The 14,517-nt window shown below is 39.9% G+C and overlaps 1 protein-coding gene across 1 annotated transcript; it reads left to right on the forward strand.

The window, feature by feature from the left end:
• Positions 1 to 3,868: 3,868 nt before the first annotated feature.
• LOC117466387 (CD209 antigen-like protein A) lies at positions 3,869 to 6,000 on the forward strand. The gene is made up of 6 exons (XM_034109593.1): positions 3,869 to 3,938; positions 4,012 to 4,101; positions 4,310 to 4,396; positions 5,119 to 5,261; positions 5,479 to 5,612; positions 5,859 to 6,000. Exons 1-6 carry the CDS (start codon positions 3,869 to 3,871, stop codon positions 5,998 to 6,000), a joined length of 666 nt encoding a protein of 221 aa, XP_033965484.1.
• Positions 6,001 to 14,517: the final 8,517 nt, after the last annotated feature.

The following is a 14,517-nucleotide window of genomic DNA, read 5'->3' on the forward strand; positions in this document are numbered from 1 at the left end:
CTGAGGCAGGAGACAATAGTCAAAAAGGTATCAGTGTAGTTTGAAATAGAGAGGTTTGTGTATGGAAAGATGTAAGAAAGATAGTATGTGTGTGTGCAGGGGATAAGGGATAGGGCATTGGCTAGCTCTTAGCTCAGTTGGCTTCCAGGAGTAGACAGAGCTTGCTAATGGGCCTTTGCAGGATGTTAGTCTTGGTCTGAACTAACACACTTCTGACCAGACCTTTGGGTCCGGGCAGGGTTTTAACCACACGGCCGAGGGGCCATGAGTTCTTTGGTGCTGTTTCATCGACGATGACCACAATATCGTTGGGTTGAAGATTCCTTTGGCCCAATATCACAAATGTTACATTTGTCTCAGTGGTCTTCACAGTGTGTACAGAATATCAGTATGACAATACGACACCCTCTGTCCTTAGACCCTCACATCGTACAAGGAAAAACTTCCGAAGAAAACCCAGTTTAAAGGGAAAATGGGAGAAACCTCAGGGAGAGTGTAAATTGAAAAGATAATACATTTGCAACATAGGTAGTCCAGATGTTTGGAAATGCATGTGTGTATAATAGGAAGATGAATCCACGAGGATATCCATCCAGGACCGATGATCCAGGACCACAGCCACGACTCAAGATCCAGGGCTCGCGATCCAGGACACAGGACCGCAGGATCATCCATGACTCCGGATCCCGGCGTATATAGACACCAAAAAGAAAGAAATTTGGGGAAGCTGGGTTAATCGGATCATGAGAGTACACAGGTATAGACAGAGAGAAGGAAGAAGTAAGATGTCCCCCGACAAACTAAGCCTATATCAGCAAAACTAGGGGCTGAATCTAATCAGCCCTAACTATAAGCTTTATCAAAAAGGAAGATCTTAAGCGCACTCTTAAAAACGGATAGGGTGTCTGCCGCCCGAACACAAACTGGAAGCTGATTCCACAAATGTGGAGCTTGATAAGAAAAGGCTCTGGCTCCCATTGTACTTTTAGAGACTCTAGGAACAACCAACAACCCTGCATTCTTGGAACGCAATGCCCTAGTAGGACAGTAGGGTATAATGAGTTCTTTAAGGTAAGATGGCGCCTGCCCATTAAGGGCTTTGTAGGTGAGAAGAAGAATTTTAAATTCTATCCTGTGTTCTATATCGGCATTATGCCATGGAGCTAATATATGTTGTTTTATTTTCTTCTTTTTCAAAGGAGCAACAGAGTCTAATTGTATTCGCAGCGCATCTATAGCACTATCAACAACATGATCAGTTTGGGGTGGTGTACATTTTGTATAAGTTTCCTCCCCTACATGCAGACATGCTATCGAGTTAAGTATTGGTGGAATCTCTTCCTTAAATTTGGCTATAGCACTAACAGATGGTCGGATAAAGCAGGATTATGCGGTTCGACTAATAGTTGCTCAATTTCAATACCATAAGTCAGAACAAGGTCGAGAGTGTGATTATAGCAGTGGGTTGGTTTATTTACACTCTGACAGAAACCAACAGAATCTAATATAGAGTTAAATGCAACAGTAAGGCTATTTCCTTCTGGGCCTGGCTCCAGAAGGGGACCCCGGGCTTCCTCCGGGCCAGGTATCCTCACTTCTTTGTTCTTCTTTCATGAGGTATTTTGAACCAATCTTAGTCTGGACTCTTGCCTGAAACCAATTTGCCATGGGAGACCCTACCAGTAACACAAGGTTCCAGACAACACAGCCCCCAGGTTCATCAGGGCACACAAACCTCTCTACCACGGTAAGGTGCTGGTTCTTCAGAGAGGTGCTGGTTATTCAGAGAGGTCGGCATTTGATGACACCCCATAATACGCTTAGATGCGTTGATGGCTGCATCGTTAGCAAACCTGTGAAGTTTTGGGGCGTTTGGAGCAGTTTCACTGAAGTTATGAGAAAACCGTGTTTCAAGGCGAGCATTGTGTTGCCATGGCAACGGCATTTGAAGAAATCTTAAAACTGTCCCGTAGATGTCTTCACGGCTGGACTGTTGGCACACTGCTATCTGAAGGCTGCTGCTCTGAGCATGTCAGTTGGAGCGATGACATCATCGTGTTCCATTACACAGGTAATCTCTGCAGAGATCACAGGTTTCCATTGTTCTGAATGAGAGATAAACCTCTTACATGTGAACATTTTGTGGAAGAACCGTAACAGATATCTGTGAAATTTCAAAACGTGAAGCATGTCAAGGAAGTTGAGTATCTGAAGTGTAATTTTTGTGTACTTTCGGGTTAATAATGTGGCCTTTTTGGCAGTTTAACTAAAGGTGTGGGCTGCTGCCGTGGGGAAATATCTGCCTGAAATTACAATGGGCTTTAATGGAGGCATGTTGAACGTTTTTGTCACTTCATGCCCTCAAGAGGCATTTTGTTTAATTATTTTTGCATCATTATTTGTCATTTTCCAAGCTACGAGATGTTTTCCTACGTTTGTCATGAAAAATTATGTCTCAGGAATGTAGGGTTTGGGAATTATGGCAGTTTTAAAAAAATATATGAAGGCAAATTTCAAGATTTTCTACCCTCTAGCTGTGACATCACGCACTCTAGTTAATGTTAAAATGTGAAGAAAACCTCTAAAACAAGGTCTGAACAATGTTTAATATCTCAAAAGGTAAGAATCAGATTTAAAAGTTGTTTTCCAGGAATAATGTCAGAAAGATGTGTAACGGTTTAAAGTTGGAATGAGGTTTCTGAGTGAAAGTATGAATGAACAGTTAGCAGTTGAAGTCGCATGAAGATTTGTTGAAGTCTGAAGATTTCCTCCATTGACTTAAATGTAAAAAAAATGATGAATTATGGGATGTATCTCTGGAATTATGAAAGTTATGAATGAGAAAAGTAATAGCCATCGATTCCCGACCGAGCTGAACGTTTTGATGTCGAACGGAGTTTCTGCGATGTGGAATGTGGGAGGAGAAGCGCGCGTAGTGAAAATGTTACAAATCGGGTCACCATCAGGGGAGTCTCAAAAAACCCACACACGAATGCACAGCGATCCGTGCACAGAAAGTGGCTTGTGTTACAGGTGCAGCGGTTTAAACGGAAAACAAATATGTGTGGATCAAAAATACACATGTAAAACTTTTTTCCGTATTTGGATTTCATTTACATGTATATGAAACGGAACACAACCCGCTGATGCGTGTGTTGGTAGCTTGGCACGCTACTTCCCTGGAACCGTTGCTGCTTCCAGTGTTTCCTCCTGAAGTCTTTGATCACTACCCAGTCACCGGGCTTGAAGTGGTGTTGTGGCGCATCAGCTGGCATCGGCAGTACGGCTTTCACCTGAGAGTGGATAGCTGAGAGGAAGACTGAAAGACTTATACAGTAGTTCAACAAAAGGTAACTTAAATTGTCTCAACTTTCAGAAACTAACATTACATTAACAGAATAATATTCTGTAAATCTGTGCCAGTTCGTCTCGTGCCTTGAGCCATCAAGAGAGCCAACACAAATATGTGTAGCTGCTTTCACAATGATGACATGCTATTCTCTTTTTATTAACCAGTAAAATAGATCTTTACCGGATCAGAATATTTTGAATATTATTCATCTTTATGGCTTTGTAAGATTATATGTCTCTATGTAACACAATGGACATGATTATCATTTGTTTCAGTCATAAATCTGTATTGTCAATGTGCTTTGGCAATAGTATATGTTTTTAATATGGTCATATCAATAAAGTTAGTATTTCCTGATATTCTTCTTCTTTTTTTATATAAAATGATGTGTGACTTCCTCAAAAAGATAAAGCGTTTAAAAATTCAAACCAGCAACCACACTTTTCTCGGTCATATAATTCAGGATACTTGCTGCAGAGCTGCGCTTCTAGGAAAGAGTTGGCAGTCCCATGAGCAATGGAGGAAATCTATGCCAATGCTGACGATGTCAAAACCCTAAGCACAAGATCATCAACAATACAAGAAGGTAAGAGGGTCAGTCAGAGTGCACTGTGGATTTTGGATTTACTGTATTACTCCCTGGTTTTCTCTGTGTTCAGGTCTCAGGAGATTTCTCAGAGCGTCTGTTCTCGGTCTGGGGCTGCTGAGTGTTTTCCTGCTGGCTGGACTCATCGGCCTCGCCGTCCACCGTGAGTCTTATTTTTAATACGTTTAATAATGTCATTTTGAACGTGTGATTTTCTAGAGCAATATTATTTTCTGAAAGATACACATTTGACCAAAACATCTATAGTTTTTCTATTTTTCTCCTAGGGCCAAATTAGGAAAAACATTCACTTTGGTTTGTGTCAGTATGATAGCATCATGTAATTTAAGAAACATCTATTTTCATTTCAGACCATAACTGCGTCCAGGCCAGCGATCAGCTGATCAACCAGCTGAATGCCAGCCTCACTGAAAAGACCAGAGAGGTGGAGTGTTTGAGTGAGTGCTTCATGTGGGGGGGTTTGCATAGGACTCGGTATGTATAAGATATCAATTATCATAGTATGTTTTGCACAATACCTCAATATTGATATTCTAAGGCTGACTATTGATCCTTACATAAAATAGTTACAGAATGACACTTTTCATTAATGATAATTAAGAATTCGTTTTTAATGACTTAGTTGTGAGTGATTTAATTTATAGTTTGTTTTATGTTACTTCACCCACCATACTGTATTTATATGTCTCTGTAAACTATGCTTATGGCCATTTTCCTTGTCTAAATTACTTTTAATATAAGCAATAGGAAGAGGAACTTAGAGGTAGTTTGTTCCAGATATTTGCAGCATAATAATAATAATAAAGGATAACAAGGTTTCAAACCAATTTAGAACTGTTGCCGAAAGTCAGAGCCAGTTTTCCAGTCGGTCTAGTAACTAACACCGAAATGTTGCCACTGTCTGTGTTTAAGTGGATGGCATTGAAGACTTTAACAAGATCAGTCTCAATGCTGTGGTGCCTGACTAGATCACATCGAAAAACAGTTATTTAAATCGTAGTTGTTCTGCAATGAAACTTGTGATTTATTTTGATCCCTCTAAAAATGCTTAATAAATATGTGTTTTCATTATTATTACAAAAGTGACATATAATGCACTCAGAGCTCCATATGTCAGCAGTTAAAGCAGTAAATCAACAAGATCTTACAACTTTTACAGAGAAAGCGTGTCCTGAAAGATGGAGGAAGTTGAATTGTTCCTGTTATGTCCTCTCTACTGAGAAAGCTTCTTGGCAACAAAGCAGAGACAACTGCAGATCCGGAGGAGCAGATCTGGTGATCTTAGACAGTAATGAAGAACTGGTAATGTCTGCTGCTTTAACACTTGTGATTGTAAAACCCCTGCTTTTATCAATCAATAATGTTTTTATTGTACATATACTAGCAAATCTGTCTATCAGCTATAATGATTACGTCACAACAATGGTGTTAATTACACATTTCTGAGCTAGTAAAAAGGGAAAAGTTATCTGAATGTTGATGTCCATCCTAGTAAACTGCATTTTTAATATGTGAACAGATGTTCCTCGATTCGATGATCAGGGAAAGCCAAACCAACTATAACATGATCAATGGAGACACTTGGATTGGTTTGAGTGACACAGAAAAGGAGGGGACCTGGAAATGGGTGGATACAACACCACTGAATCTGACGTAAGGCTTTACTTTGGTTTTAAATACAGACGCTGGTTTATGGTGTGACCTTTCTAAATGTTTCACATGTTTCTGTGATGGAAGTTAACACAACGCACAGGATGCATTTGAACGCAGGGTGTCTGCCCCTTTCACCAGAAGACTCATTTGGGTGTTAAGAAAAGAACATGGCTCTATTACTTATAGTTATTTGTATTTGATGTCCATCTTTTAGTTCATCTTGTTTTCCTGTAAAACCTGTTACAGTCACCTGGATATATTGTGGAATGAAGGACAGCCTGATAACGGAGGAGGGAGCTTTGAAGAGGACTGTGCATACATCAATCCCGCCACCTGGTTGGACGACCGGTCCTGTTGGGAAAATCTGCTTTGGATCTGTGAGAAATAAGCTTGGTGTCTGTTTGGATACTAAACATGCAATCATGCTTTTACAATTTAGTCAAGTTAAATCAAGTTATTTAAAACTATACAAAATGCCTGATTTCATGAATAAGAATGACTTTGCTCGAATTGATAAATCACATTTATTTAGTTTTTTGTTTAGGATTAATAACAGTAATAAATAAATAGTCATTTAATTAGTTTTTGCCAACTTTTGTTTGCCTCAATTAAATTAGTATTTGTATTAATCCTTTTACAAATCTTATGTAACGTTCTTATGAACTGGAAAGTCAGAAAGCCCAACTGCTTCAATTTAAATAGATGGCTGGAGGACTTCCTAAACATCTTCAGTATGGAAGAAGCTGCGTTCTCCCTGTTATATTTGGTTAAGCCAGACAACAGGCTTTGGGATGAGATAAGGGCTTTCCTGGACTCAAACCATCTCGGCTGCCAACAATACATATAATAATTATAATAATATTAATAAATAAATAAAGAGAAATAAGCTATGAAGAAACAGAAAAATAATGGTAATAATAATGAAAGAAGTTAAATTAAATGGGAAATGTATTTATTTGACTATTTATCTATTTATTTATTCATTTATCTATTATACATTTTTTGTTTTATAATAATAATAATGAGAAAACAATGAAGTATATCTATATTATGAAGCAAATCATGTATAAATGCAACGCCATATGAATACATAACATGTAACTGACACTGTAATCCCCCTACCCCCACCCACCCTTCATGATTAATTACCGCCGTTAACGCGATAATTTTGACAGCACTACTTTTTACATATCAACATAAAAACAGCTTATTAAAAGCATCTGCTGGGAAGTCCACAGTTCCTGAAAGTTATAATATTGAAGGTGCCTTATTGAGCAGAATATGATACAAATAAGAAACTGTCAAACATTATTGAATAATTCAGAAGAAGAAGAAGAAGAAGAAGACCCGGTGTGAGACACAGAGCCCGCTGACGGACGCAGCGGAGGAGAGGAAAAAAAGCATGCAGTGCAACACGGTAGAACTGTGTGGTAGAAAGGTGGTGCGGACTACTGGCCCAGGGCTCGGCACCGGCGATGACAGTTGGCATTAGCCTCCACACGAGCGAAGCCCACTCTGTGTTTCTAGTGAGTTGAACGGGGCTCGGTCCTCCGCAGGAAAACACACCGGGCGGATCACTCCACGTTCCACCAGAACTGTTAGACTTATCTGAGGCATAGGACTGGCCCAGCTAGACATTTTTGGTTCTAAAAACATTCTGAGAATGTTACATTCATCGTTCTAGGAATGTTTTCAGCGGGAAGTTTTCTTTTGGTTCCCAGAACGTTCTTCTGAAGGGTAGGATAACGTTCTCTAAAAACATTCTTATGTTTGGTGATAACATTGTTCGAACATTATGCCCTACTGTTCTTACATTTCAAGAATGTTTTTAAAGGAATGGTATGCTCATGACACTAATTTTTTAAAAATTATCATCCGATAAAACAGACCAGTCTCTGCCAGTCTCTCTCTTTTTTTTTTTAATCCGATGACATTATCAGTGATTTTAAACTGATTATATACCGAAATAACATCAACACTGTGGGCGCCGCCATTTCCCGGACGTGACGTAATCCATGCGTTTGGTTTTCGAAGACACGTTGATCTCCATGTTATTTACTGTAGTTTCTCTATTCAAATATGCCTCACTGTATCGCGAAATATTGCCATAATTCTGATAGGAACAATCCACGGAATGCTCGGTTCCATCTGTTGCCAAAAGGTAAGCATAAGAAGTACATTCGGAGGCAGTGGCTAGCGAAATGTGGCCGGCCCGAACCGAGAGATTTACAGGCTCATGTATGCAGCGAACATTTCACATTTCCGGACGACTACTCTGAGAGTATGATCAAACATAACATGGGATTTAAAGAACAACCATTACTCAATGGAGATGCAGTACCATCGGTCTTTCTGGTGTCATCACCGACCAGGACACCAGTTCGGCCAGTAGAGAAATCGCCCTCTGCAAGTGTGAAGCGACGGAGGAGCAGAAGTAGTGCTCGGAGTAAGAATAAGGTATGTTATAGCGCATTTCCATTGCAGCGGCTAGCCCCGTTTTAACATCCAGGCCAGGACAGTTTTTGGTGGCCTTTCCATATAGCGTAGTACCGGCTAGTGTGTATTTCCCCCCAGTTTTTCCGGCCCCATAAAATCGTGATTCTATGGCCAGGGACAACGAAGCTGAGTATGCTAAACTAGAGAGGGAATCGCTAGCAAGGGTGGTACTACATGCATACATATAGTATCTTATATCATCTTCCCATTATACACACATGCATTTCCAAACATTTGGACTACCTATGTTGCAAATGTATTATCTTTTCAATTTATACACGGCATCTATTGCACGTCTGTCCGTCCTGGGAGAGGGATCCCTCCTCTGTTGCTCTCCCTGAGGTTTCTCCCATGTTCCCTTTAAACTGTGGGTTTTCTTCGGAAGTTTTTCTTTGTACGATGTGAGGGTCTTAGGACAGAGGGTGTCGTATTGTCATACTGATATGTATGGCTGAATTCCCCCATCCAATCTCTTCACATTGGTCAAAACTTCTTCCTCTGCTGACGAGTCCGAACTGAAATACTCCACCATGTTTCCGTGTGTTGACAAAGTGAACGCATGGATGACGTCACGACCATCACGTGACTACTGAAAATGGCAAACATGGCGGCGGCCAGACGGAATATACAGGTCTTGATAAAAAAGAGCTATAAAATCATTATTTACCGGGGAATATCGCTGATTTCTTCAGGGTATGGTTTAAACATAACGTTTCACTAAATACTGAAGTTTTGATTAATTATCTAATGAGTGGACCATTCCTTTAAAGAACGTGACCCTACCTTTCTAGCTGGGAACTCACACATGCCACCGCGAACATGCAATATCTGCTTACAGCTTATCATGAATTAAGTGCTTGTTTGTTTTTTTCAAAAGGAAAATGTGGTGACATCAGATTTTTTTTAAAACATCCCTTTCAAACAAATGCAACCAGTTTGTTTTTTAAAGCGCTCTAGAAATAAATCTGACCATGACCGTGTTAATATTTGCCATAACAGGAACGTTTTATGAAAAAATAATAACCTCCTGAAAACATTATCCGAATGTTGCTTTGAAAATGTTCTTCTTCTGTTATCATGTAACATTGAGGGAACGTTTTATAAAGAACATCTCTAATGTGTTACCCCAACAACGTCCAAAACACATCCTTAGAATGTTGCAGGCAAAACGTTCCACCTTTGTTAACATATCACATTAAAGGAACGTTTTATAAAAAAACGTTCTGTCATCTCAGGCCTCAATAACATCCTCAAAACATCCTCTGAATGTTGCAGTTAAAACGTTATGTCTTAGTTAACCTTAAACCTTATAGGAACATTAATGCAGCGGCTCGTCTGGTCTTCAACCTTCCTAAATTCTCCCACACCACTCCGCTCCTCCGCTCCCTCCACTGGCTTCCGGTAACTGCTAGAATCCACTTCAAGACACTGGTACTTGCGTACCATGCTGTGAATGGATCTGGCCCTATATCCAGGACATGGTTAAACCGTACACCCCAGCGCGTGCACTCCGCTCTGCATCAGCCAAACGACTCGCTGCACCATCGCTGCGAAGGGGACCCAAGTTCCCATCAGCAAAAACACGTGGGTTTGCTATCCTGGCTCCAAGATGGTGGAATGAGTTCCCCATTGAAATCAGGACCGCAGAAAGCTTACACATCTTCCGGCGCAGACTGAAAACTCATCTCTTTCGACTCCACCTCGAGCGATAGAACTATTAACAAAGCACTTATATACTAACAAAGGACTGGCTTATCTATAGCCAGTTGAGTAGCACTTGAAATGTTTGGCTCTATGAAGCCTGATGTACTTATATGATTCTGTTTTCTTCAAGGTTGTGTCTTGTTGGTCGAACGCACTTATTGTACGTCGCTTTGGATAAAAGCGTCAGCTAAATGCAATGTAATGTAATGTAATGTAATTTGAAAAAATAAACATCCTAAAAAGGTTCTTTGAACATCAGATTGAAACGTTTCTTTAAAACCGTATTAGAACCTGTAGGTAACGTTAGGCAAAGTTGTGAGAACTTTCCCCGCTAGTTGGGTGGGTCTGTCTGGCAAACGAAAGCTCAAACTGCATAAGAAAAGACTGACACAATCCCACATCACCGTCATACCGTTCAGGAGCGTGGACCCATGGCTCCCTGACAGGTTGTGAAATCATTGCTTCCTGACTTTCACATTACATTTCACCTGGTAGACGCTTTTATCCAAAGCCACTGACATACATTCAATAGTGTGGGCAATCCCCAATGGGCTGAAGTGGGAAACAACGACTTGCTGAACTGGAACCAGCTCTCCCCTGATCCGAGTGGTACACTATCCCACTGCTCCGCATTCTCCTCTAGTGATATTTCACAAAGTGGCTGGCTGTGCTGACCGAGGAGAACTCCCTGGGCAGTGACTGCGATACGAACAAAGACTGATAAAACCAAAACACACAAAGCACAAATATTTCCAGGAGGGAATTTGAAAGGTAAAGTTTGATTTAGAAATACCTGCATTCTTATTCCCAATTAAGAAGATTTCAGACTCAACTTATATAAGTATTCATGTAATTACTATTTTTAAGGTTTATAACTTAAAATATTCATTGGTGGATATTTTTTGTTGAAGATAATTTATGTATTTGTTCGAAATAAAAACAGAACAATTGTATTTTATACCTCTAAAGAGCCTTTATATATACATGGAGGTCTGGAGAGAGAGAGAATGTCTGTAACTTTAATATGGTGTGTCTGATAATCATCTGGAAGATTGTCATAGAAACTTCTTTCAGCAAATCTTAGATGAGTGACTTCCTCAGAAGAACATATTTAGACATTGAAACCCACAATCTCGGTCACATGCGCTGCAGTCCCTGCTTCAGAGCTGACCTAAAGAAAAAAGTTGGAATTTTTTTTAAAGCAATGGAGATCAATCAATGGAAATCAATGACTATGTTGAAACTGTAAAACCCCTAACCCCAAGATCAGCAATACAAGAAGGTAAGTGTCAGTCAGACGGAGTGAGCTGTGGATTGTGGATTTATTATACTCACTGGTCTTCTCTGTGTTCAGGTCCCTGGAGATTTCCCAGAGCGCCTGTGTTCGGTTTTAGGCTGCTGAGTGTTTTCCCACTGGCTGTTCTCATCGGACTCACCGTCTACTGTTAGTCTGTTTTCATTTTTAAATTAATGTCATTTTGAATTTGTAATTTTCATAAGCACTTTCTGCCCTCTGCCTTTTACTTAATAATAATAATAATAATAATAATAATAATAATAATAATAATAATAATAATAATAATAATAATAATAATAATAATAATAATGGGTTTCATTTATAAAGCACTTCATATTTGACTTCAAATCCCGAAGTGCTAGTTTGTATCAGAATGAGGTATTTTCTGTTTAGAAAACGTGTCTCTTGATCATTTAAGGCCATTACTCAGAAGATGGTGCAGCTGCACATCTCTCCGCTGTCAAAGCAAACCTGACTGAGTGTCTCCAGGGGCCTATACTGCGAACCTGGTTCAACCTAACCTGGATATGTTTGAGTTAGCCGGTTGGCTTAATCCAAAACATACGCGCTCTCGCTAAACTGTCCTACGACGCTGGTTATCAAGTGGATCGCTCAAGCCAGCCGTGTCCTATCTAGTTAGGTGCGCGTTCACATGAAAGGGGTGGTATCTGGAGCATTCGACCAATCACAAACATGGAGAAGCGCACTGACAGCGCAGCGTCATACTTCCTGAATGAAAAGTGAACTTTAATACTAGTCAAAAATGAAGAAGTTAAACTTTAAACATCCATGACTTAAACACTTTATCCAGGATAAAAGCCACATAGCTGCACCTGCAAGGTGAATACAGCTGGTAAAAGAAAAAGTGTTTGAATGCGTACATTAACAGGTTTATGATATCACTGCCCCGTCTAAAACACGATCTGACTTTAATTACATTTGTCTCGAGTGTTTCGTCAACTTATGTGTTGCTTAAAATAATACTTCTGCATACAGTATGTGACACTGTGAGTGTTGCACGGCCAGATACGGCTCAGCTGACTCAGATAATAAAATATATGATACATTATGAAGTGATATGCCGCGGACTGTACTTAATGTACTCTGATCCGGTTACTTATGTTGTGGCCGATATTTAAGTAAGCTTTCTTAACGCTAATGTTATAATAGTCAGATTGCTCTGAATATGGGAGGTGATATTCTATTAATGTTCACGTTCACACAGTCGGTGATTTTTGCCGGCCGTCTTTCCTGCGACGGCAGCTTTTCTGTATTTCCTTTCTCCTGTAATATGACTTGATCGCTTTAAACTCCGCACACTGAGCTCTGATTGGTCAGCAGGCGGTGCTTTCACTGAGTTGAGCTCTTAGCCTGCAACCTAACCTGGTCCCGACCAGGTTAGCTGCTTAGCATATATTACCATGGAGATCTAGCCTGCTAAAAAGAGAACCAGCTTCGTAGGACCGGAAAGCCGGAGTTTTCCCTGAATTTAGCCGGCTAAGCGAAAATCCTGCTTCGCAGTATACCCCCCAGGACAGAGATCAGCAGCTGTCTTCCATGGCTGAAGAGAGAGACACACTGAATGCCAACCTCACTGAAAAGACCAGAGAGGTGGACAGGCTCCAGACTTTGTCCAAACAGAGTGAGTGCTTTACTATGAATGTCCTTCACAGGGCTGCGTGATATGTATGATATCAATTATCATGTTATTTGTTACCAAATACCTCAATATCAGAATGGCCACAACATTCTAAGGGCTTTTACAAAATAAGTATACAACAAGGTTTTTGTTAAAAATCACCTGTAATGTGGATTTAATGATTAAGTGGGTAAAAACAAACAATAAAAAGATAGAAAATATAACTATAAAGGAGCCTTACAAAATAGGAAAATACATCACGCAATATGTCATCACACTTGTTTACAATTAAACGTTAGTCAGAAATACCAGTAATATTGCAGTAATTAGTCATCTGATTAATTAAGTAACAGAACGTATCTTAGAGTGTGAGGAGTCATCAAAACCCTTGAAAAGACGCAGCTGGAGGGACGTTTTGAGTTATCTTTTATCACATGCAACAATACAAGCAGTTGTTTACAATTGCAGGCCCCCTCCTATTTCTATTTTCCTTTACTTTCTTTTTGTGCAAAATCAGGAAATATTTTGTCTTGTCTTTTGATTTTTCCAGACCAAGACTCCGTGCTTCTTTTGACTGAAGAGAGAGACCGACTGAAGGTCAGCCTCTCTGGAAAGACCAAAGAGGTGGACAGGCTTCAGGGTTTGGTGGAAAAGGGTGAGTGCTTCCTGTGGGGGGTTTGCATAGGGCTGCGTGATACATATGATATCAATTAACACGATATTATTTTACGAAATACCTCAATATCAGTATTGTCACGATATTCTAAGGTTAACTATTGGTGCTTTTACAAAATATATACAGAAGTTTTTTGTTAAAAAATCACCTGTAAAGTGGATTTAATTATTAAAGTGGGTAAAACAAACAATAATAAGATAGAAAAGTACATCAAAAGAAGCCTTTAAATGGGAAAAGACAACGTGCCCTATTACAATATTTCATCTTACTGTTTATTATGAAATGTCAGTCAGAAAAATCAATAATTTGGAGGTAATTAGTCATCCAATTTATTAAGTAACTGAATGTAGGAGAGTGTGAGGAGTCATTGCTCCTGTGGGTATTGTCCACAGTACATGTATGATACTAATGTGTACTTGTAAAAGCGCCTCGATGACTTCGAGGCGTGAAGATGGACGGTGTGGCGCAGTGCGCTGTGCAATGGTCATCAGATCAAGGGGTGAAACCCGCCGCTGCTGCGTCTGTAAAGCCGTTGTGTCCTTGGGCAAGACACTTCACCTGAACTTGCTCCTGGTATTGTCCACATTACATGACCATTGCATGTATGTGTAATGTGTATTTGTGAAGCGCTTTGAGCATCTGGAAAAGCGCTATAATAAATATAAGGAATTATTTAATTATTAAAACCCTTGAAAAGACGCAGATGGAGGAAAGGTTCAAGTTATTTTTTATCACATGCATCAATACAGTTGTTTGCCATTTCAGGCCCCCTCCTATTTCTATATTTCTTTTTCTTTTAGGGCAAAATCAGAAAATATTTTGTCTTGTCTCTTGATTTTAGACCGATACTCCGGACATCGTTTGACTGAAGGTAGAAAGCATTCTGTGGATCCCTTCCGTGATCAAAACTATCCCTTAACCCCGTGACTTTTCACTCAGAGGTCAAGGAATAGGAGATAGGGTTAGAATTTAGGAGTTGATTTTTGGATTATCGGAACGCAACCCTGTACTACGAAGCCGGATTTTCGCTTAGCGAGCTAACTTCAGGAAAAACTCTGGGTTTCCGGTCCTACGACGCTGGTTCACTTCCTAG

Source organism: Pseudochaenichthys georgianus, chromosome 21 (genome assembly GCF_902827115.2).
Source record: "Pseudochaenichthys georgianus chromosome 21, fPseGeo1.2, whole genome shotgun sequence".
Lineage (NCBI taxonomy): Eukaryota > Metazoa > Chordata > Actinopteri > Perciformes > Channichthyidae > Pseudochaenichthys > Pseudochaenichthys georgianus.

Coding starts and splice junctions, on each gene's coding strand:
- LOC117466387 (XM_034109593.1), top strand. CDS start 3,869: ATGGAGGAAATCTATGCCAATGCTGACGATGTCAAAACCCTAAGCACA. Junction 4,397..5,118: donor CAGAGAGGTGGAGTGTTTGA/GTGAGTGCTTCA, acceptor CAACTTTTACAG/AGAAAGCGTGTCCTGAAAGA. Junction 5,262..5,478: donor TAGACAGTAATGAAGAACTG/GTAATGTCTGCT, acceptor ATATGTGAACAG/ATGTTCCTCGATTCGATGAT.